Source organism: Lutra lutra, chromosome 1 (genome assembly GCF_902655055.1).
Source record: "Lutra lutra chromosome 1, mLutLut1.2, whole genome shotgun sequence".
NCBI classification, from domain to species: Eukaryota; Metazoa; Chordata; class Mammalia; order Carnivora; family Mustelidae; genus Lutra; species Lutra lutra.
The window spans coordinates 220,037,421-220,061,129 of NC_062278.1; the positions used below are offsets into that span (position 1 = coordinate 220,037,421).

At 56.4% G+C, this 23,709-nt stretch overlaps 1 protein-coding gene across 3 annotated transcripts; it reads left to right on the forward strand.

Moving 5' to 3' along the window:
• The first annotated feature begins 821 nt into the window (after positions 1–821).
• On the forward strand, positions 822–20,110 carry PLIN3 (perilipin 3). 3 transcript variants are annotated; one of them, XM_047709354.1, is made up of 8 exons: positions 822–929; positions 3,419–3,502; positions 5,944–6,142; positions 6,314–6,396; positions 10,479–10,764; positions 15,469–15,668; positions 16,934–17,059; positions 19,289–20,110. In XM_047709354.1, exons 2-8 carry the CDS (start codon positions 3,437–3,439, stop codon positions 19,628–19,630), a joined length of 1,302 nt encoding a protein of 433 aa, XP_047565310.1. In that variant the 5' UTR covers positions 822–929; positions 3,419–3,436; the 3' UTR covers positions 19,631–20,110. The 3 variants fall into 3 exon arrangements, with proteins under 3 accessions (XP_047565310.1, XP_047565309.1, XP_047565311.1); XM_047709353.1 differs by having other exon boundaries at positions 823–929; positions 19,286–20,110; XM_047709355.1 differs by lacking the exons at positions 822–929; positions 3,419–3,502 and adding an exon at positions 5,198–5,261 and having other exon boundaries at positions 19,286–20,110.
• The last annotated feature ends 3,599 nt before the right edge of the window (positions 20,111–23,709 follow it).

The window sequence follows — 23,709 nt, forward strand, 5'->3', positions numbered from 1 at the left end:
CACTGGTGGCTCCTGAGCTGAATATGGCCCCGGTTGGGTTTTATTTGGTCCAGTGGTTTTCTAAAAAGCAGGGCACTTTCTTTAGAATCCCGGTGGATGTGGGAATCTCTGGGTGGGTCTTCCACAGGGCAACACTCTGCCATGCTGCCAACACTGTGGAGGAGGCATTTACTTCCTCTTGGCCGCAGGGGCGTCTGAGTTTGAGACTTCGTTTTATAGACCCAGAGGATAAAGGATGGGGGGAGGGGTGGAATCCAAGCGGTTGCTGCTTCAGGAAGGGGTTGATCCAGGAGTCAGAGATCCAGGAGTTGATCCCAGCACTGCCCTAGGCTGACCGGCTCTGGGCCTCAGTTTCCCCATCTGTAAAATGGGGATGACAAAGGAACAGTTTTGGGAGGATTAAACGGTGCCACGCAGGTCAGGGCGCGATTAAGGCACTCTGTATCTGTTAACTGCTGCGGGGAAGGCTGCTCATACTGCTGGGTCGAGCTCTGCTCCATCACCTTCCCGCCCAGGGTTGGGTGGTGGCTCCTCACGCGCAGCGGGGCAACGATCTCTCACCGCCTCTGGAGAAAAGGGGGGCTGGGGGACCCCAGAACTAGGATAGCACCTCTCTGGGCTGAGTTCATAGGACCCCTAGGTCGGGAGGGGGCGCCCTTGGCTGGATCAGGCGTCTTATAGGGGTCCCCCGGCGCGGGGTACCGCACGGCCCGCAAACGCCACCCGCAAAAGTCTGGCCCTTCCCGGACTTCACTTCTGTCTCCAACGTCCCAGGCCGAGCGGGGCGCGGCGGGCAGCCTCCCGAAACGATTGGTCCTCCGGCCCGTCCTTCCCGAGCGCCCGCCCCCCCGAGTATAAAAGCCTCCCCGGGGCCGGACCCAGACGGTTTCAGAGCTACCCGTCGAGCCGCGTTCGTCTCGCTGACCGCGGTAAGAGGAGGGGGCCTGATTGCGGTGGGGGGCGAGGTCCGCCGGGCCCCGGGGCGTCCCAGAGGAGGAAGACGGAGGGGAGACCCTTCCTGGGGGCTCTGCGGTCTGGGGAGGGGTCTCCAGCCTGAGTTGAGCTTTCCCGTCTCTTCCCCTAACGCCCCCTCCAAAAGAAAACAAAACAAAACAAAAAAGACCTATTTCTGGAGCAGAGTCAAACTTCCAAACTTTCTCCTTTCAGTTCCTGAGACATTCGTTGGAGGCGGGGGGGGGCGCGTGAAAGAGCCCCCCCAAAAGTGGCAGTATGAAAAGGGGGGTAAACCCTCCTCCTAAAACACAGCCTCCCTAAAAAGTCGGCTTTCTTTGCTAACGCAGTTTGGAGGCGAGCCGCAGCCTATCTTGCACAGAAAATCGGCCCTCCTGGATCCTCCGGGCGCCCCTCCCCCCCAATCAGGGGGCTCTTTGCCTAGCAAGTACCCCTCCTCGGCAAATGGATTTACCGCCCGGGGGGCTTAGCTCCTCCCCCCCCCCCCCCCCGCCCCCGCCGAGTTTGTGGTGGGCTCAGCTGACTCTGGGGAGGTCGAGGGTAGACTCCGCCCTCTTCCTTTAGGTGGGTGTGGCCAGGGGGATTGCTCCAGGCGGCTGGGAAGGCCTGCTGCCCCTTATCTGAGTCCTTGGGACCTTTGTCAGCATTGCTGGAACTGCCGGACCTGGGACCTCGGTCTCTGGGAACTTTGGAAGTTGAATCCTGGCTGCCGCTGGGCGTCTGCGTGAGTACAGCCGGTTCCAGCTAGCTCTCGCTGTGGCAGCTGGAGCCAAGTTCAGGCAGCTCGCAGACCCCAAGGACTTTAATGGGATGCTGACATCTGTAGTGGCCGCCCTTGGCTAAACCCGCTCTAGGAGGGATTGATGGGCCAAGGGGATGGGAGAGTGGGCCTCCAAGATGCCCAGGGAGGGGTGAGGGGAATAACCGGACTCCTGAAGATAACCAGGGGCCACTCTGCCGACTTGCCCCACTTCCCAGCTTCTGCAACTCAGTACCAAGCAGAAGCTCATTCCTGGGTGGCTTCACCTGTGTGTGAAATGGTTCTGTTTATTGAACACCTATTATGTGCTAGGTACTGAGCTAAGCGCAATGTGTCGCTCTGCCAGGCTGTAGGGACTCTGAGCTAGGAATACATATCCCCATTTTTACAGATGGGGCAAGCAAGGCTCTGAGAGTGGGTGCTGCTTTCCCGAGCTCCGACTGGCTAGTGAGTTGCAAAGCTGGGATTAGAACCGGTTTGGACTTCAGCACTGGTGCTCTCAAAACCTCAGTTTGCTGGGCTTTGTGAGATAGGGCAACATGGCAGCCAGGAGGATGGGCCCCCTTCCTCTAGAAGGAAATGTTCAGAGTCAAGGTCAGGGGTTCACAACAGGCTCATCCCTGAATTACCAGAGGAACCAGCCCTGAAGGCAGGTTCTACCTTTAGCTCCTTTGTGTAGGTGAGAGGACTGAGGCCAGGGAAGGGGAGGCTCCTTGCTCAACAGGGTACACCACAGGCAGAGCTGGGACTCCTGCTGTCTATAGTCTGATGAGGGTTTACCTGTGTCCTCCCACCTGGCCAGGAAAGTGGGACACACCTGTGGTGTTTCCTTTCGTACCTTGCGAACGAGAGCATGCGCCTCTCCTGGGAGCCTCCCTTGTCCTGCCCTCCCGCCTGAGTCTCACTTGATAGGTCTGCCGTAGGGTTTTCTTAAGCAGTTTGTGGGGTGTTTTGTTTTTAATGCTTAACCTTTTTTTTTTTTAAAACCGGGTAGTTTTATCTGCCTAGCTCAAAAGTCAGAGGCTTTGTCCTGTCCACCTGATCTGTCCTTTCTGCCCTGAAAGCTGGCCACTGTTAACAGTTTCCTATGTCTAAAGATCCTGGGCAAACAAAGCACACATTTCCGCCCTGTGCGCGGTATTCGTCTCAGAGTATCCCGGTCCAGCCAGTGACATGTAGGTCTCTACGCCGTGGCCACTGCACTGGGCTGGATCCTTGTTTTCTCTAGGCCCCTTCTGCCGGGGAACCAGGTTCTTTCCATGCTCTGGTTGTGGCCGACACAGGGGCCCACGCCTCTGCCCACATGACAATACAAGTGTGGGATCATCCCCTCAAGGTTTCCGGGTCACAGGGACGATGGCTCTTGAGAGCAGGTAGCCACTGGCAAATGGCTGTCTGTGGAGATGTTGGGCCACAGGTGTCTCCCCGAAGTACTGACCATGTGAAGCCCTTGGAGTTGACCCTGGAGGTGTGGCTCTGAAATCCCCTTCATCAGCAGCACCTGAGGGCTGGTTAGGGCCCCAGACTCCGTGCCCCATCTGGCCCCACATGGGGGCCCACAGGTGCTCAAGAATGTTTGGAGGGGCAGGCTCTGTGAAATAGGGGAGGGGTCAGATGTCAGCTGTGAACTTGCACTTCCTCCTGGAGGGAGGGATGGTCCCCTCACAGCCCACCTGTCCACTCCAGGGCCTGCTTCACAGAACCATGTCTACTAACGGGACAGAAGCCACCGCCAGCACCCAGGCGACAGGAGAAGAACCGGTCCAGCAGGTGAGGAGGGCAGGGACCCGTGGGGTGAGGCTTCCCACACCAGAGTGGTGGGGAGCTGCTGGCAGCATGTAGTTGGGGGGTGGGCAACAGATCTCTTTCTGTGGCTAAGGGCGAGCCGTCATGCAGACCCCGGACAGATGGGGGCAGGGACAGAACCGGGAATCCCGAAGGCTCCAGGGGAGATCTGGGGTCTGCTCGGAAACCACTGCCTCCCACCCCCACTGCTGTCCCGTCTGCAGGTGCTTGGAGGGTCATTCTAGGAAATCAGTCCCCATTTCCTCTCCTCTTCACAGCTTCCGAACAACTATATATAATTCATAAATAACACTACGAACATGTCATTTGGATATGATAAGTGACATGACCTTGGGAAGGGTGCTGCCCCTTGGTTTTTAGTCAACTACCAAGTTTCGCAGCCATCAGCACCAAACACTGTTAGGACATTCCTCCCTCCAAAGAGACCCCGCCCCATCAGTACTCCCTCCTCATTCCTCCTCCTCCCCACCAATGCTCATCGGCTGTCTGGTTCCATGGGCTTGCCTGTTCTGGACATTTCGAATGGAATCCGGCCAGCTGAGACCCCTTTGTGCCTGGCTTCTCTCAATGAGCGTGTTTTGGGGGTTTATCTGCCTTGTAGCAGCTGTCAGTGCTTCATTCCTTTCTTAAAATTGTGGTAAAATAACACATAAAAAAAAAAAACCCGTATTTTTTTTTTTTTTTTAAGATTTACGTATTTGACAGATCACAAGTAGGCAGAGCAGCATGGGGGTGGGAAGCAGGCTCCTCGCTGAGCAGAGAGCCCAATGCGGGGCTCGATCCCATGACCCTGGGATCATGACCTGAGCTCCCCAGGCGCCCTGTTTTTCAGCCCTTTTGTCTGTATACACAGAAGTGGACTTGAAGGCTCGTAGGGTCATTTCTGTTTGTGATGCTTTCTGGTTTCCACAGTGGCTGTGCCGGTTCTCGTTCCCTCCCACAAGGCACTAGAGCTCCAGTTTCTCCCCGTCCTCACCGTCATTTGTTAATTTGCTTCATTTTGATAGTAGCCGTCTAGCGGGCAACAGGTCCTGTCTCCTTGTGGTTTTGGCCTTTCCTTACTGATCACTTTCACCCACCTGTTGACCATTTGGAGGCTGTGACGTTTTTCTTTCTTTCTTTCTTTCCTTTTTTTTTTTTTTTTTAAATGTTTTGTTTATTTATTTGACAGACAGAGAGCACAAGCAGGCAGAGAGGCAGGCAGAGAGAGAGGGGGAAGCAGGCTCCCCATGAGCAGAGAGCCTGATGCGGGACTCGATCCCAGAACCCCGAGATCATGACCTGAGCTGAAGGGAGAGGCTTAACCCACTGAGCCACCCAGGTGCCCCAACTCTATTCCGCTCTTAAAGCGTAAATGAATGGGAGTGGCTGTGTGGCATTAAAACTTTATTTGCAGAACCAGCCAGCGATGGAATATTAGTCCCATAAAGGAATAAAGCACTGACCTCTTCCACAATGTGGAGGGACCCCAGGGACTCCGAGCTCAGTGAGAGCAGCCAGGCCTAGAAGGACACATCCTGCAGGAGCCCACTCCCAGGAGGTCCCCAGAGGAGTCCCGTCCACACAGACAGGAGATAGTGGGAGCCAAGGCTGGTGTAAGGGTTGGAGAATTCATGCTTCATGGGGACAGAGTCTCCGTATGGGGAGATGGAAAGTGGGAGTTGCTGCAGGACAGCGTGAGTGCTTCATGCCACTGAGCTCTGCACTTGAAATGGTTAAGATAGTAAGTTTTATATGTATTTTACCACAATTTAAAAAATTAAACATTGATAGGCGCTGGCCTGGGCATGGACCCTGAGCCCACAACGCTCAGGGAGGGAACCAGACACAGAAGGCCACACGGGGTGAGAGTCCATGTGTGTCACGCCCAGAACAGGTTCTTCCACAGACAGGAAGGGGGCTGGGGGAGGGGAGAACAAGGAGTGACCATTTTCTTGGAGTGATGGCAAAGTTCTAGAGTTAGCCACAGCCATTGTACAACCTAATGAAAATACTAAAAACCTTGGAATCGTGCGTTATCAAATGGTGGCATTAATGATCTGTGAACTTGATTCAGCTGTTAGGAAAAACCGGACAAGGATAAGAAGATCAGGGGTGGGCCCCGTGGGCTGTAGCTTGCCGACCCAGGGGCAGACCCGAAGCTCGTTGAGAGCCGGGCTCTTGTCTCCGCGCGGCACGCGGTGGGGGGGGGGGGTCAAGTACACGTTCAGACAGAGGAGAGGCAAGGCTAGGGTAGAGGAAGTGCCCAGGGGGCAACCTCGCAGCAGTGGCTTGTGCAACCAGCTGGATTCAGGGCAAGCCTGAGCTGAGCTGCAGCCCTGCTGGGAGTGAAATCGACATTGGCGCCCCACCCCCACCCCGCCTGGAGCCCCAGGCCCAGCCCGCTGAGCTGCTTGTCCCCGTAGCCCAGCGTGGTAGACCGTGTGACCACCATGCCCCTCATCAGCTCCACCTGCAACATGGTGTCCGCCGCCTATACCTCCACCAAGGAGAGCCACCCCCACGTCAAGACTGTGTGCGACGCGGCCGAGAGGGGCGTGAAGACCCTCACCGCGGCCGCCGTCAGCGGGGCCCAGCCCATCCTCTCCAGGCTGGAGCCACAGAGTGAGTGAAGCCCCGGGGAGCCTGGGACCCACCTCTTGGCTGTTCGGAGGGGGTGGGGGGGTGTCTGCCCCACCCCTGGCCCTGTTTCCCCAAAGCAGCACGCACCGGCCTTCCAGGCCCTGACGGGCGCGCACATGTAGTGATTGCCGATTCCTGTCTTGTCCCGTGTAGTCGCATCGGCCAGTGAATACGCCCACAGGGGTCTGGACAAGCTGGAGGAGAACCTGCCCATCCTGCAGCAGCACACGGAGAAGGTAACTGAGCTCTGCTATCAGGAGCCGGTGGGGGATGGGGGCTCCGCGGGGCATGGGAGGCCTCCTGGGCTCTGGGATCTGTGGTCCTGACCCCTCCTCTCATAGATTAGACGAATGTGACTGCTCCTCCCTGACCCTTCTTCGGTCTGTCCCCACCCCCACCTTGAATCTACTCCCCACTGGGCCGCTAGAGGAGTGATTGAAACCCCGGCCAGATCTGTTCAAAACCCCCGTGTGTCTGTCCCCCGTCCAGCCCCACCAGCCTCTGCACTCCTTTCAGGAACATTCATACCCAGGTGGACAGGACACATGTCTAGAAACAGTGCCTGCCTTGTGGAACTTTGATTGAGAGGAGGCCTGGGGAAGCAAATACAGTAAATGACTTCTGTCCCAGTCCTACCCCAGGCCCTTTGCATGTGCACTTCCTCCCTCATGAACCAGACTTTCAGGTCTTTGTTCAAATCCTACCTCTTCAGCGGGCTTCCCTTCCCTCTTAAAGAAGGTCCTTCTAGCTCAGCTCTGTTGAGAACTGTCTCCGATGTCCATGTTCTTTCTCTGCACCATCCAGTATGGAAAGCACCAGGTATATGTGGCTACGGAGCACTCAGAGTGTGGCTGGTGTCACTGAGGAACTCCGTTGGCATTTTTAAATAGCAGCACGTGGCCCGTGGCCAGCATCTCTCTAGCATGCCATGGACAGCTTCCCTGAGCCGTGAGTCACATATCATACAATGAGCTCATTGAAAGTCTACAACTCAATGGTTCTAGTATATTCATGTTGTGTAACCATCACCACCCATTTTAGAACATTTCGTCACCCCAAAAGAAACCCCATATCCCTTAGCGGTTAATCTCCTTCCTGCCAAATGCTCCTGGCAACCGCCATCTCCTTCCCGTCCATGGAGGGGCCTGTTCTGGGCGTGTCACACGCGTGGACTCACACCTCTCCCTGAGCATTGTGGGCTTGGGGTCCGTCTCCAGAGGGAGTGCCTGTCCGCAGCCGAGTGACAGTCCTGTGCATGGGGGACACATTGTGTGTATCTGTTCATCTGCCGATGGGTGTTTACATTGTCCCTACTTCGGGGCTGTTCGAATATCGCTGGCCATTTGTGTACCTGTTACGTTAATTCTCTTAGAAAATTTGTCGTCTTCAATCATCTCTAATTGCACAGCTCTGTGGCATGAAGCACACCACACCATCTTGCAGCCACCCCCAACCTCCGTCTCCAGAACTTTCCATCTCCCCACTCGGAGACTCTGTCCCCATGAAGCACGGACTCCCCACCCTCTGCCCCAGTCCTGGCTCCCACCCTCTCCTCCCTGTCTGTGTGGATGGGACTCCTCTGGGGACCTCATGGGAGTAGGGTCCTGCAGGACGGGTCCTTCTGGGTCTGGCTCTTCTTGCTGAGCCCAGTGTCCTTAGGGCCCCTCCACGTGGTGACAGGTGGCAGGGTCCCTTCCTTTCTGAGGCTGAACAATATTCCAGAGTGTGGATGGACCTTTTTTTTTTTTTAAAGATTTTATTTTATTTGACAGAGATCACAAGTAGGTAGAGAGGCAGGCAGAGAGAGAGGGGGGGGGAAGCAGGCTCCCTGCTGAGCAGAGAGCCCGATGCGGGGCTCGATCCCAGGACTCTGGGATCACGACCTGGGCCGAAGGCAGAGGCTTTAACCCACTGAGCCACCCAGGCGCCCTGGACCTTGTTTTTATCCTCACATCTGTCAGCGGACTGCTCCCACCCTGTGGGGTATGTCAGTCGAGCTGCTCCGAACGGGGTGGGTGTCCCAGTTGTATGGGCCTGTAGGGCTTCCCACCATCCCAAGGGCTTTTTAACTGTGTGTTTGTCCTCCTGAGTGGGGGAGGGCCAGGCTGCTTGGTTGCTCTGTCTGGTGCTCCCCATCTAGCGTGGGGCACAGTAGATGCTTAATCTCCATGTTTGCCTCGTGGGACACAACGGCCGCGCTCTTCATGTCCGGCTGTCTCCCACCAGAATTCAGTGGTGCGGCTGCTCTGGTTCTCCCGGGCTCTGCCCCCAGGGCCCCCCCACCCCGGATAGCAGGCGCCCCCTGTCAGCCGGAGACTGCCCTATACCATGTCCCCCAGAGGCCGACCCCACCTGCTCATGCAGGACTTGGTGCAGCTGGGACAAGTGTCTCCCCAGCAAAGGCCATGAAAAAGCTGGGTGGGCTTGGAAGGTAGAAACTGCCCAGTTCACAGAAGGCTGGAGAAGCTTCCCTGCAGAGCCAGCTCCTTGGGGCCAACATTCCTTCCGTTTATAGAAGGGATGAGCTGGGGTGACGCTCTCCAAGGTCATCCAGCAGAGCTGCTCCCAGCTCTGAGGCGCCATGCTCTCTGGACTCCTGTGATGTCACCTCTGCCCCGGGGTCGCCCCAGGAGGAGGCAGTGCTCCCCGGTTCTGCCAGACGCGTGGTGTGGTCAGCTGGGGGACAGCCCCAGCGGGCACCTTTTCCCACCCCAAGGAAATGAATTCCCGTGGACATGGGAGGTCTAGGTGTTCCGAGGGGTGCCAGCTGCCCCCCGAGAAGGGTGGGAATGGGGGTGGTGGTGTGGTTTTGGGCTTTGCGGAGAGCTGTCCGCCTGGCGGTCTGCTCAGAGGCTTAGACTGGAGCCTCATGTGCGGGTCTGCGAACACCCACTGTGTGCGGCAGCCTCTTCCGTGATCCCAGGGCTATTCTCGGGCGGCAGGTCCGACCCTGCACCTGCTGTGCTAAGTACAGTTTTCGTCGCATGTGGACACACCCACACGTTTCCGACATCCAGGACGGCTTTTACTCTACAAGGGGCAGAGTTAAGTCGTTGACACGGAGATGGCCAGCCTGCCCAACTAAACTCTCTACCACGTGGCCCACCTCCAGAGAAAGTTACCAACCCGTGACTACCCTGCTGCTAACCCAGGTTAGGGGCGGTGGAGTCAAAGTACCAGGTTAACATCCAGGTTCTGCCTTTGGGCCTGGACATCCCTTGCTGAGATAGGCTGCTTAGCCTCCCAGCCTCAGTTTCTTGTCCGAGGAATGGGTATGCACCTTCCTCTTAGGGCTCTATAGGGCAGAAGCGGGTCCGTCCTCTGAAGGCTCAGAGCAGCACCGGTCTCCTACGGAGTGTTGGTTTTTACCGTTTTAACATAGCTTCAGGAATAAATCCGCAAGCGCGGTGACCTTTTGGGGCACAGAGCCCCATTTGCCATGTGGAGTTGAAGGTGGTTACTGTGTTCTGCTGGGAGTTCATAGAGCCAAATTTTAGACACCTGCATGCATCCTCCGTGTCGCTTTGCTTTTGCTCAGGGGGCCTCTGTCCTGGTCTCCCCTCTGGGCACCGCTGACTTGGGGCGGAGCAGCGTCCCTGGCCCCGTCCCCTCGACGGCAGGGGCTCCCCGCCCACCCCTTCACCCCCGTGTGGCAACCAGATATGTCCCCAGACACTGCCCAGCATCCCCTGGGGACAGAATCACCCTAGATGAGAGCCACTGTCCTAAGGAAGTTGGCCCACAGATGGTCACTCCCGCCAGGATTATGGTTCTCAGTGCAGGATGGGGCGGTCACTTCCGGGGCTATCTTAGTCTCTTCTGCCCCACGGATGGAGCCCTTGAGCACTGGTCTAACCCATCATGCTCATCCGCAGAGCCACTGACCCAGGAACTTCCTGTCTCCCAGTCCCGGAGGCCAGAAGTCCCAGAAGGGTAGCTGTTTCCTCTGGAGGCCCCTGCTTCACTCCCAGACTCTGGCCTCGCCTGGACTCCCCTCTGTGTCCTAGTCTCTTCTCTGAAGACCTTCTCTCCAGATAATCACATTCTGTGGTCCTGGGGATCAGGGTCCAATGCACAGTCCCCTGTAACACTGGGTAAAGAAATGGAAGCACAGAGAGGTAGAGTGAGTTGCCCGAGGCCACACAGCTAGGACCTAACAAACCAGGATTCACCCCAGGCTCCAGAGCTCAAGGTCTTCACTGCTGGGTCACACGTTGACCCTTGGGAGCACCCAGGAACTGGAACTCCTCCCTTTGGGGTCCTCGGAGGCTGGGGTGCAGGGGTGGGGACAGAGATGCTGACGCTGCCTCTGTTGTAGGTTCTAGCCGACACCAAGGAGCTCGTCTCGTCCAAGGTGTCAGGGGCCCGAGAAGCCGTGTCCAGCGCCAAGGACACAGTGGCCACGCGAGTGACGGGGGCGGTTGACGTGACCCGGGGTGCCGTGCAGACTGGTATGGATGCGACCAAGTCCGCGGTGACCAGCGGCGTCCAGTCGGTCATGGGCTCCCGTGTGGGCCAGATGGTGCTGAGCGGGGTGGACACGGTGCTGGGCAAGTCGGAGGAGTGGGTGGACAATCACCTGCCCATGACGGATGCTGAGCTGGGTGAGTGCCGCCCTCGTGCCCGGACACCCCCGCCCCTGCCAGACCTCCCCACCCAGCCAGCTGGGGTCTGTCCCTAAGTGCCATCTCAACCCTGCCACCTCTCCCTCAGATTTGCTGTAGCCCCTTGTCAGTGCCCCCCAGACCAGTGAGTGCGGTGGCCTCCTCCCGGCCCCCAATGTCTGTTCTCCTTGAAGCAACCACTAGAGGGCCCCCGTGAGCACCAGAGCCTGGTTCTGTCCTCCTGCCCACAGCCCTTGGGGTCTCCCACCTCCCGTTGGGTAGAAACCCAAGTCCTCTCCGTGAACCCTCCATGCATTTATCTACCTCCCTTCCTTCATTCTACTCCAGCCCCCCTGACTTCTTGCTGATCTTGACCATGCTCCCACCCCAGGGCCTTTGCATCAGCTCTTCCCTCTACTGGGATCATTTCTCCCTAGACACCCTTCCACCTCCAGCTCTGCTCAGATGCCACCTCCCCAGAGAAGCTCAGATCGCCCCTTCCCTTGTTCAGACTGTGTCCTGAGGCCTGCCCCCGTCCCCTCCTGGCTGGGCTCTGTTGTTTCTCTCCAGCACTCATCATCAGTTCCACAAAGCAGCTGCGCACTGTCTTGGTTGCTGCTCTGTGTCATGTCTAGAATGGGGCCTGGCACTCAGCAGGCATTCAGACTCTTCTCTGTCACCGCCCCCCCACCCCCGCCCCAGGCATGCATTTGTCCGTTCGGATGTTCCTTGAGCATCGGCTGTGTGGCCAAGTCTTGAGGACACCGCAGTGGACAGAATTCTGCCCTCGGGGAACTCACAGTATAAAATATAAGGAAATCAGGTTAAAGGAGAGATTTCGAGGGGAGAGGATTGGGTAGATGTTTCTGAGGAGGTAACACGACCACGAACGCAGCAAGCGAACGAGCTAGGTAGCTACGTGGATGTCAGGGTGGAGAGAAGTGGCAATACCAAGGTCCTGGGGCAGGACCTGCTTGGTGGGTTAGAGGAATAGCAAGGCAGAGTGGGCAGTGGGAGTTGGGGGGGGGACAGGACAGGTCGTGCACAGCCTAGGGGATCCAGGGGAGGACTTGGTTTTACCCCAGGGAGGTGGGAGTCCTGGAGGGCTGTGGGCAGAGGCCCCCGGACCTGACTTGTGTGCGCATGGGTGTCCTCTGGTGGCCACTGAGGGGAGGGCGGACTGGGGTTTGAGGGCAGGACTGGGACCGGGGTGGGGGGGACTGCGCTGGGCTCCTGCCGGTGTGGTGGGGACTGGTCCAGGTGGAGGCAGGAATAGATAGACAAACCAGGGACGAAACTGTTGAGACAAAGCAGTGTCCTGTGTGGCCCACCATTGGCTCTCGTACCCGTGGCTCTTGGGACTTTGGCCCCGTTGCGGTGCAGACTCTGGTGTCCATAGCAGTAAGGGCCCATGGGCTGCGTGTGAACTAGACGCCGCGCTCCATCTGACTTTGGCCAGAGTTGGTTGGTTTGGATAAGGAGCCAGACATTTGGAACAATTGGAAGGAGCTGCAGGACAGATCAGATTGGGGATTCCTGAGGGCAGCACCGTGGGCATTTGGAGCTGGGTCATTCTTTGTGGGGGTGTCCCGGGTGCTGGGCGGGGGTGGAGCAGCGTCCCTGGCCCCACCCCCTCGATACCCCGGAGCACCCCCAGGGTGACCAGGACAGGCGTCCCCAGACACCGCCCTGCAACCCCTCCCGGGTGAAATGCCCTTCTTCCCCTGGAACTTGCGCAGAGGGAATCGTGCGGTTCCGTGGTGGGTGAGCACCTCCGCCTCGGTCTCGACTTCCTCGTTGGACTGGGATTGGGATCACAAGATGTCACTCCTCTAAGTGCCCCTTCTTTCTCCGGTAGCTGGAAAATTGTCTTGGAGGGAGTTCTCTGGGGAGGCTTGGATGAGCCCAGGTGCAAATTGTGGAGGAGAAGCAGGGCAGGTGGCTGGCTTCCCCCTTTATTTTGTTATTTATTTATTTAAAGATTTTATTTATTTATTTGATAGAGAACGAGAGAGGGAACACAAGCAGGGGGAGAGGGAGAAGGAGGCTCCCCGCCCAGCTGGGAGCCTGTCGTGGGGCTGGATCCCAGGACCCCGGGATTGTGATCTGAGCCGAAGGCAGGCACTTAAGGACTGAGCCACCCGGCGCCCGCCCCCCCCCCCACCCCTGTTTATTTTGGCATCACGGGCTGGGGTGCCAGCCTCGCCCACTGTCAGTAGTGGGTGTTTATGTTATGGGTGTGGGTGCGAAGATTCACAGGACATATTCCAATCCTACACACTCACTTTATTGACCTTTCTCTTGTCCCGCTACTTTTGGCTGCTCAGAGACCCCCGTCAAGTTGGCTCTGAGTGTCCATGATTCTCCCTGGGAATCTTCCGGGGAACGGGGTGGTCCTTTGCTCTCCAGAGAAACTTGATGTCTCAGGCGGGCCGGGGATCTAAAGCCCTGAAACGTGTGGCTTGAGCATGGCATGTCACTTGTCCTTTGAGAGTCCAGAACCCAAGCCTCTTCTCGAAGGAAGGGCGCTGCTGGCCCGTGGTCAGTGCTGAAGCCAGGCAGAACCAGCTGTGGGTCTTGGCCCCTGAAGGCAGGGGAAGAAGGCAGGGTCTGCTGGGAGGAAGGTCCTGAGCCAGGCTGGGGGGCCACTGCAGAGAACAGATCCTTCTGACCAACCCTGCTTCTGTATTGGTTCCTTGTTTCCGCATGGTGAGGGTGGAACCATTGTACGTGGGGGTGCTTGTGGTTTTGGGGGGTGGGGGGTGTCTAGTGGGGGGGACATATGAGCTTCATTCTTTTTAAATGTCATCGTGAAATGATTCTTCCATGGCGTCCTCTTCCCCAGCCGACTGACTGGTCAGACTACCTTCACAGCGCATCTGGCCTACCACTTGCATTTGTAAATAAAGTTTTATTGGCACACGGCCACACGCATTTGCATGCATGTGGTCTGTGAGTGTTTTTGCATTGAGGTGCGGTATAACTGCCTGCACAGACCAAAACGCAGACTGTCTGGCTGCATACACAAAAAGGTTAGTGACCCTGGGTTATGTTCTGGAAGTATGTTCTTCTGGGATTTGTAATGTTCATAGAAACAACTGAAATCCCCGGATTAAAGGCTTACCTTGATTGAGCAACAGGTCAGGGACTGCCTGTGGGATTTCGTTCCTTGATTTTCCTGGCTTGTGTTTCTGGAACAGTGGCCGGCCAAAAGAGATGCGGAACTAGGACTAGGTGGCTGTGTGGAGAGCTCACTTCCCAGAAGAGCCAGGCTCTTCCTGCCTGACGGGGGGCACATCTGTGGGACCCTGGTCCTATGTTCCTTAGTATGTATCTGATAGACTTTTAAAAATCGGCTTTTCCAGATTCTTTTAGAAAGGAAACTTCAGCACTTACGGAAAACAGGATGCCGTACCATCTGCTATAAATTGATCACAAAAACACCGTATGTTCATTTGGGTTCCTTTTCTCAGTACGAGGTCCAGATGTCACAATTCAGACAGCTCCGACTCTGGTGGTCATAGGGAAGAGGGGGAACTGAGGCTTATTGGCAAAATCACTTCGGTGTAGAGCAGGGAGTGGCAGATGTTTTCTTAAGCAGTTGGTAAATATTTTTGGCTTTGGGGGACACTCAGTCTCTGTTGCAACTAGTTAAGTCTGCTGTTAACACAGAAGCACAGAGGAGAGGTAAATGAATGGGTGTGATTGTGTGCCAATAAAACTTTATTTATAGAGACAGGTGGCATTCGGCCTGGGGGCCGCAGTCTGCAGACCCCTGCTCTAGGGCGTTAGTCAGGAGGTCTGGAGTCAAATCCTTATCAGGTTATTTACAAAACTCAAACTTATACCTATTCTGTTAAAGTTTAAAAGGAGCAGATCTGCTAGGATAAAATCAGAATGGGCAGTTTCCATCCTGCCCTGTTGGAATGACACGGGCTCTCTCTGGACTAGATAGTCCTTCCTTTACCTGCTGTTGAGACAGTTCTCATGTGGCTCAGACCTGCCCCCAGCAAGTATTAGGGTTAATAACATGGTGTCAGAAGGCCTGGCTTCAAATCCTGACTTGCCACTGCCTGGCTGTGGGACCTTAGGCAGTCACTTCCCCTGCAAGTCCCTGTTTCCTTGTCTGTAAAAACGGGGTAACGGTGCCTCCCTTATGGAGTTGTTGAGGTTTAAAGAGAACAGTGGAGGAAGCACCTAGAACCTTGTGAAAGGTTGGCCATGTAATAGGTGCGGGGTGCTAATACAGGACTGGCCAGCTTTTTTCTGCAAAGGAGCAAATGGTGAATATTTCCGTGTCCACAGGCCAAGAGGCCACAAACTCCACCACTGTAGTTTGAAAGCGGGTGTAGACATATATAACTGACCTGCAGAGCTGTGCCCCAGCTTGGTGGAAAACTGGAGGCTGGGCGGATGTGGCCTGAGGGCCTTGGTTTGCAGACTCACACACTTAATCCTGGCCACGTTGGTTCCCAGCATACCCATTTCACGGATGGGGAAAACCAAGGCCGGGGACTCTGGTTCAAGGCTTCCCAGCTTGCGAGCCGCAGCGCTGGGACAGAGAACCCTCAGCAGCGTGTGGGCAAGCCTGTGTGGGCCAGGAACCCATGTGTGCACCCCGCCCAAGAGCCGGAGCTGCGCACGCTGCTGCCGCCGCCTCCACATCCCGGCCTTGATGCCATCTCTCGTGCTTCCTCCCCGCAGCCCGCCTCGCCACGTCCCTGGAGGGCTTTGACATCGCGTCGGTGCAGCAGCAGCGGCAGGAGCAGAGCTACTTCGTGCGCCTGGGCTCCCTGTCGGAGCGGCTGCGCCAGCGGGCCTACGCGCACTCGCTGGGCAAACTGCAGCTCACGCGCCAGCGGGCGCAGGAGGCGCTGGTACAGCTGGCGCAGGCACTCAGCCTGGTGAGCCCCCCACCCCCACCCCTGTGCATCTCCTCCTGGGAGGGACCGCACACCTGGACCGCTTGGTGGGGGGCAACAGGGGCTGTCTGCCAGCTCTCCGGGTGGGGTGTCAGGGCTCCAGCATAGGAATTGGGGGGATGCAGTTCAGCCCATGACCACGGGACTGGCCGGCGGAGGCCCTCCCAGCTGTGGTCTGAGGGACCAGCGTGCAGCAAGAGCATGAACCCCTGAGCGTGAGATGCGTTTTGGTGGCGGTTCTGTTTAAAGCCCCCAAATCGCCCGTTTTTAAGCTAGGGTTTGGGGAGTTTTACAAATAGAAACAGACACGTAACCAGCACCGCAGTCCAGATGTGGGATGGATGCCATCACCCGGGAAGCTTCTCCGCTGTCACATCCTGCCCCTGCCCAGAGTTCTCTGTCTCTTCTGGAAAGAGCTGAGTTCCTGCCGCCTGCCTCTTCGCTTAGCCTCCTCCGCTCAGCTCTCGCCCCTCTCTCTGTCAGTTTCTCATCGGGGGTAAACTACACACAGCGAGAAATGTACCATCGGAAGCATTTCCAGTGCACAGCTCGGTGTGGCATGAAGCACACTCACACTGTCATGCAACCAGCCTCACCATCCGTTTCCAGAACTTTCCATCTCCCTACATGGAGACTCTGTCCCCACGAAGCACGGACTCCCCACCCCTTGACCCAGCCCCGGCTCCCACCCTCTCCTCGCTGTCTGTGCGGATGGGACTCTTCTAGGGACCTCCCGGGAGTGGGGTCCTGCGGGATGGGTCCTTCTGGGTCTGGCTGCTCTCGCTGAACCCTGTGTCCTCCGGGTCACTCCACATCGTGGTGGCAGGGGTGAGGGTCCCTTCTTTTTTAGGGCTGAAGAACATTGCACTGGAGCACTTTAAGGTCCTGCCTATGTTCTTCCTGCTTATATTCTGTTGGCCAGAGCCAGTCCTGTGGCCCAGGCAGGCACAAGGACCCCGTCGGGCTCTCCTTGCGCCAGACCGACTGGTAGGAGCTGCAGAGAATTTTGGCCACTTCTTGCGTGCACGGTGGTGATGAAACCATAGCTGTGCAAAGCCTCTGTGAGAACAGCATCCCTCCCGCCTTCCTCTCCTTCGCGCACCAGCTCATCTTGGATAGGAGGGTGCTGTGGGCTGCTCCTGGGACGAGCACGGGCTCTACTGGCCCTGGTCAGGCGCCGGAGGCAGCCGCTCTCCTCCTGTGTCCGGCGCTCACTCCTTCTTTCTCTCCTTGTTCTCCTGACCCAGATGGAAAACGTCAAGCAAGGAGTCGATCAGAAACTGGTGGAGGGCCAGGAGAAACTACACCAGATGTGGCTCAACTGGAACCAGAAGGAGCTCCAGGGCACGGAGGCGAACCCGGCCAAACTAGAGGTACCAGCTTGGGGGACACATGGGATGCTTAGGGCCCTGACTTCCCTCTCCATGCCCCTGCTGGATGGACTTACTGTGTGGAATACTCCTCAGCCGCTCCTCCCATTCACTGCCTTCAGGACACACCAGCACCTCCTCCAGGAAGCCCACCTAGATTTCCTCTCTTGGGTGTGGGTGTTGCTTCTGAACTGTAGTACACTTGACAGTGACGCCTCTCAACCTGCCAAAATTCTAAGCCACATCTCTTTCACCTTCTCCCCTATCCCGGCGTCACTGAGCCCTCCCTACTCCCCTGCCTGGCTCCTTGTGACGACTTCTCACTAATGTCCTATGGTCCGTCCCATCGTCCCAGGCATTGGCCTCTCCTGCCACGCCCTGTCTTTCACCGCCTCTGCCGTCACTCGTGGAGACTTGCCTTGAGTGAACACCTTATGTGACTCTCGCGCCCCATTATGAAGGTCCCTCGGTCTCAGGGTTCGGGGGGGGAGGAGCCACCTGCTCCATGGGGATGAGGTTTCTTTGCGGGGAGTGATGGAATGTTCTGGAGGTGGAGGTGGTTGTTTGCACAACCTTGCGAATATATGAGAAACTATGGAATCGCACACTTAAAAGGGCGAATTTTCTCACGGTTACTACACTCCTGTGTGAAAAAGTTGAGTTCCTCTGTCACATACACACAGCATTACACATCGAGGTACACACAGGTAGCACCAATATCGGTGCACACGGTTAGCCTTCAGACCCAAACCACCCCAAACCGTCTCCCTCCCCCCACTGCTGAGCACGGCCCCAGGAGCTGTGGATGTTGACTCTGGTCAGCTCCTCCCTGCCACGTTCCAAGTCCAGAGCGCTCTGTCACGCATGCGGGCAACGTCCTGCCGCCCAGCCTGCCCTCTTCCCTTATGGGGGAGGGAGGTTAAGGTCCCAATTTGCACGTGGACACTGCGGTCCTTCCCACCACGTATGACTTCTGCCTTGAAGGTTCTCCCAGACCTCTTTTTTAAAAACAACAAAAAACAAAAAAAACCTTTAAAAGTGGAGATAAAAAGTGCAGTGTCTTGTACTTAAGAAAAAAAGTTTTACTGAGATACAATTCATAGACTCTAAAGTCCCCCATCTATACAATTCAGTGGTTTTTTTTTTTTTTAAATACTTTATTTATTTATTTGACAGAGATCACAAGCAGGCAGAGAGGCAGGCGGGGTGGGGGGAGCAGGCTCCCTGCTGAGCAGAGAGCCCGATGCGGGGCTTGATCCCAGGGCCCTGAAATCATGACTTGAGCCGAAGGCAGAGGCTTTACCCACTAAGCCACCCAGGTGCCCCAGTTCAGTGGTTTTTAGTATATTTGCAGGGTTGTGAGACTGTCCCCGTGACCCGTTTGGAACATTCCCGCCAACCTGAAAGGAGATCTTGTCCCCATCAGTAGTCACTTTCCCCTCCCCGGCCCCTGGCCCCATGAGCCCCCTTCCTGTCTGTGGAGGAGCCTGCTCTGGGCGTATCACACCCGTGGACTCACTCCCCATGTGGCCTTCTGTGTCTGGTTCCCTCCCTACACATCGTGGGCTTGGGGTCCGTCCCTAGGGCAGCACGTGTGGGCGCCTCACTTGTGCCCGCAGCTGTGGGACGCGCCTGTGCGTGGGTGGGTCATGTGTTTTTACCCGTTTACAAGGTGATGGACGTACGGGTGATCTCTACTTTGCCTCCTGTGGACAATGCCTTATGAACCAGTCTTGTACGACATGTGTCTCTGATTTTCTTGGGTGGGGGGATCCCTAGGAGGGGAGTTGCTGGACTATTGGCAGCTCAGAGGTTGGACAGTTGGAAGGACCACCAGGCTGTCTTCCAAAGTGACTGCACCACGTCCGGGGCCCCCGGGTCTTCCCCATCTTCACCAACACCTGTCACTTCTTGATCCTGCGCATCCTCGCGGGTGCGAGGTGACGCCTCCTGGCGCGCCTGCCCCCGTTTCCCCGACGGCTGGCGGAGTTGAACCCGGCTGTGCTTGTGGGCTGCTGCTAACAGCGGACCTGGGGAAGGATGCCTCCACCTCTTTCCCACTTTGGTACATCGGTCGCGTGGTTCCAAACTCAGAAGAGCTGGTGTCCCAGACACAGCAGGGAAGGGCTCTCTGGGAGGTCAGCGGGAGAAGCCCCGGCTCCTCTCCCGGCGCCGGCTTGGGCTCCAGCTGCCCCCAGCACGCGGTCCTGATCTGTCGCCCCTTCTCAGCAGGTGGAGACCCGGACGCTCACCATGTTCCGAGACGTCACACAGCAGCTGCAGAGCACCTGCGCCTCGCTGGGCTCCAGCATCCAGGGGCTGCCCAGCCACGTGAAGGACCAGGTGCAGCAGGCCCGCCACCACGTGGAGGACCTCCAGGCCACCTTCGCGGGCATCCATTCCTTCCAGGACCTTTCCAGTGCGATCCTGGCGCAGAGCCGGGAGCAGGTGGCCAAGGCCCGAGAAGCCCTTGACCACATGGTTGAGTATGTGGCCCAGAACACGCCCATCACGTGGCTGGTGGGACCCTTCGCCCCGGGTATCGTTGAGAAAGCCCCGGAAGAGAAGAAGTAGGACGGGCAGGAGGAGGCGGGAGGGACTTAGTCTCTCCCAGAGGGGCCGGCTGGAGCCCTGCACCCCCCCACCCCCTCCCCCCAGCCCATCTCAGCTAACACCCTGGGAAGTGGGAAACTGACCCGTCCTTCCCCCTCCCTGCGCTCAGAGGCCACACGGCCTGATCCTCACCTCCTTGGTCATCGGGGAAGTTTCCAGAAAAAAAAAATGCTTTTTAGGAGGTCCTCAGTCTCCCTGGTTTCTTTTTTCTTAAAAAAACGGGGACAGATTTCTTCTATCCCAGCCTCCTTTTCTAAATCACACCCCTGGATAGCAGCCTTTAACTAACAGGCTTGGGACTTCTGGCCTCCGAAGTGGGGGATGGGATAGAGGCAGAGCCGCTGTGGCCCGTCCTAGAGCAGATGGGGGCTGAGGTCGGCCTGACTGGCTGTAGGCGCTGGAGGCTTCAGCATTGCCTTAATAAATTTTACCTGCAGCTAAGTGTGGGCCGTGTGCACGTGTGTATGTGTGTGCGCGCTTGCCCACGCGTGTTCCCTCAAGAGCTGGGCAGTGCAAGGGTCTCTGTATGGCCTTCTTGGCCCCTTCCCTGCTCTGCTCACAAGCATGTGAACTGGACAGGGCCAGACCTGGGGCGGGGCTCCAGGGTTCATCTCCCCCATCCTGAGCCTTGCCCCTGTGCTGTGTCCTGGGGCATCTGGCAGAAGCAGAAGGCCGGCTACTTTTCCCAGACCTTCCTACGTGTGGGGGGGAGGGGTGTGGTAAGTGGCCCCCCAAAGATGGCCACGTCCCGATCCCCAGGATCTGTGACTATGGTCCCTCAGGTGGCGGAGGGGACCGTGTAGATGGGATTCAGTAAGGGATCTGGAGATGGGGGCAGGATGGTCCTGATGATTGGGGTGGGGAGCCCTCCTGTCATCATGAGGTTCCTTATGAGGGGGAGGCTGGAGGGTGGGTCGGAGAGGGTATGAGGACAGAGGCAGAGGTCAGGATTTGAGATGAGTGGGTGTTCTCTCCACCCTAAAGATGGGGGAAGGGATCTCAGGCCTGGAGAAGTGGGAAAAGTCAGGGAAACGGGATCCCCCCCACCCTGAGCATCTAGAAGGATCCAGTCCTGCCAACACCTTGGTCTTAGCCCCGTAAGGCTCATTTCAGATTTCTGACCTCCAGAACTGGGAGGTGACAGGTGTGTGGTGTTTTCAGCCTCTGAGTCAGCCTTCCTTGTTAGAGCTGCCCCTGGAGACTTGTCCCGGACCCAGGGAACTCTTGGTTGCCCCCGGATAGACCCCAGCTCGGAGATTTTCGGAAGTTCCGTCCCCTTCTGTGCCTGGCCATGTGCCCACTGCCGTGCTCACATCTCCTTAGAAAACGCTGCAACCGAATCCTTTCGTTGTGCCCACTCTGGCCCAGGGCTGTCCCACTCGTGTCACACACTGACCCTCTTAATCGCCTCTGCTCTGCGGGTTAGGTGTCCCAGCTTTACGGATGAAGGGCTGGGAGCACACTGCCGGGCGGGGGCTTGCCTCTCTCGGTGCGCCCCTGATGGCAGAGTCCTGGTCCTGTCCCTTGCACACTCCTGAGGACGGGTGTCCTGTGCTCCAGCTTGGGATGGGGCATGGGTGTACCAGCCCTCTCCCTGGTCCCCTCGTGAGTGACCCTCTAGCCTTCAGGGTGATCATCCGAGGCCAGCTTCTCCCAGACCTGGAGCAAAGATTGCGGAGGACAGCGCGTTTGAATAACCTGGTACTTAGATTTTCTTAGGGTCTCCCCCGCAGCACCGGTGACGTTGGGGCTGAGTTGCTTTTCTGGGGACCACCCTGGGAACCTTGCCCCAGACACTTGATGTCAGGGGCACTCCCCCTCCCCCAAGCGGTGACCAACACGGGTTTCCTCAGATAGGGGCCCCTGGGGAGAACCACCAAGTCAGCTGGCTTCGCCCCCAACACTTCTTTTTTTGTCTTTTTTGCTTTAATGAGTCCCCGAGATTCCCCATACAGGCCCCCTAATCTGTCAGGGAGCAAATCTCTTTCTGCACAGTGCCAAGCCAGCATTGGGTATGGCTAGGAGCCAGGCGCTGCTCTGAGCCCCCAGCTGATGTCCCAGCCTCGTCTCAAACCCTCTCACTGAGCTCCCCATTTTGTGGATGGGGAAACTGAGGCAGGTAGTAGTCCAATCGTTTCCTCGAAGTCTCCCGGTCAGTAAGGGTCTGGCAGGTGGGTCTGGGCTCTTGTTTTCCTGTGTGCATCCCCGACTTGCCAGAGGAGCTCAGCAGATGGGCTGCCCCACCAGCCCCACTGCTCCTCCGTGGCTCCCTCCGCAAATGGGGTGTACTGGTTAGCTCTTGCTTTGTGACAAGTCAGCGCTAACTTCGTGGCTTTAAACACGTTCTCTCCCATTCTCTCACAAAGTCATCGTGATGTCGTTAGAGGACTGTTGCTTGTCATGGGTCACATCTGATATGTCGGTTTCCGTTCCGACAGATGAGAGATTGCAGGCTTTTCTTTATGTTAAAAAAAAAAAGTAATGTCGATGGTCCTGGGATAAAATAAAGGGGGAGGTGGGAGGGTCTTGTCTTTTGCAAACTCTTGGGCTCTTGGTGTGTCAAATGTGGGGGACGTGGGTGGCCAGCTTGCCAGTGGGGAGGGTGGAAGGAGGGATGGCAGGTGTACAGGGGAAGGCAAGACAGGTCTCCTGTACACTTGATCTTGACCTTGGCTTTTTCCTGGAGGTTGGGAATTCTCTGAGCAGCCTTGCACTCTCCTTGGTCTCCCCCATTAGGAGCTGGACCCTCTGGGGTCGTAAATGCTCCTCTCGTCTGCTTAGCTCACTCCAGCAACTTGTCCAGAAAACACACGAGAAGATCGCAGCCTGGCTTGGGAAGACCCTAGAGAGCAGCGTATAATGACGTAGATTCAGTAAATTTCAGCTCTGCCCCTTTCCATGGGACTTGGCCTGGTCACCTCTCTGAGCCTCAGCAGAGTGGGTATGAAAAGCCTCCTCTCCACGGTGCCTGGGTGGCTCAGTCGGTTAAGCATCTGCCTTCTGCTCAGGTCGTGATCTCAGGGTCCTGGGATCGAGTCCCGCATCGGGCTCTCTGCTCAGCGGGGAGCCTGCTTCCTCCTCTCTCTCTGCCTGCCTCTCCATCTACTTGTGATCTCTCTCTGTCAAATAAATAAAATCTTAAAAAAAAAAAAAAAAAGAAACCAGTCCCGGGAATGTAACAACAGCGTTGTGACTGTAATCAACACCGTATCGTGAACTTCAAAGTTGCTAAGAGAGTAGACCTGAACCCTTCCCATCACAAGAGAAACAACTGGCTGGGACAGACACGTACTAGGCTACTGGCCACTAGACTTATGGGCAACATAAACCCCTATCAAATCATTATATTCTCCACCTAAAAGGAATACTGTGCTCTTCCAAGTATATCTTAATTTAAAAAAAAAAAAAGGTTCAACATTTTGGGGCAATATAAGAATAAAGAGATGCAATCACAAATTCAAATTAGATACACACCAGAAAACCTGCCTCTCAAACTTGGTAGTGAATACTTTCTACGTGCAGTCGCTGTGCAAAATGATTTAGACCCAAAGCACAAATTCTCACAAGCCAAAGGGCTATTTGTTTGCTTGTGTGTTTGCCTGAACCGAGAGCTCAGAAAAGTTTACTTTTTCCTTTATTTATTTAAGTAAGCTCTACTCCCAATAGGGGGCTTGAACTTGTAACCGCCAGATCAAGAGTCCTCTACTGAGCCTGCCAGGTGCCCCAGAAAAGTTTTCATTTTTTTTTTTTAAGATTTTATTTATTTATTTGAGAGAGAGATCACAAGTAGGCAGAGAGGCAGGCAGAGAAAGGGGGAAAGCAGGCTCCCTGCCCCATGCGGGGCTCGATCCCAGGACCCTGAGACCATGACCTGAGCCGAATGCAGAGGCTTAACCCACTGAGCCACCCAGATGCCCCCAAAAGTTTTCATTTTTAAAGGGTGTTAAAGCAAACAAAAATATGTAACAAAGACTGCCCCAAAGCCTAAAATACTGCCTGACCCTTTATAGGGAAAGCTTGCCAGCCCTTGCTTGACCCCT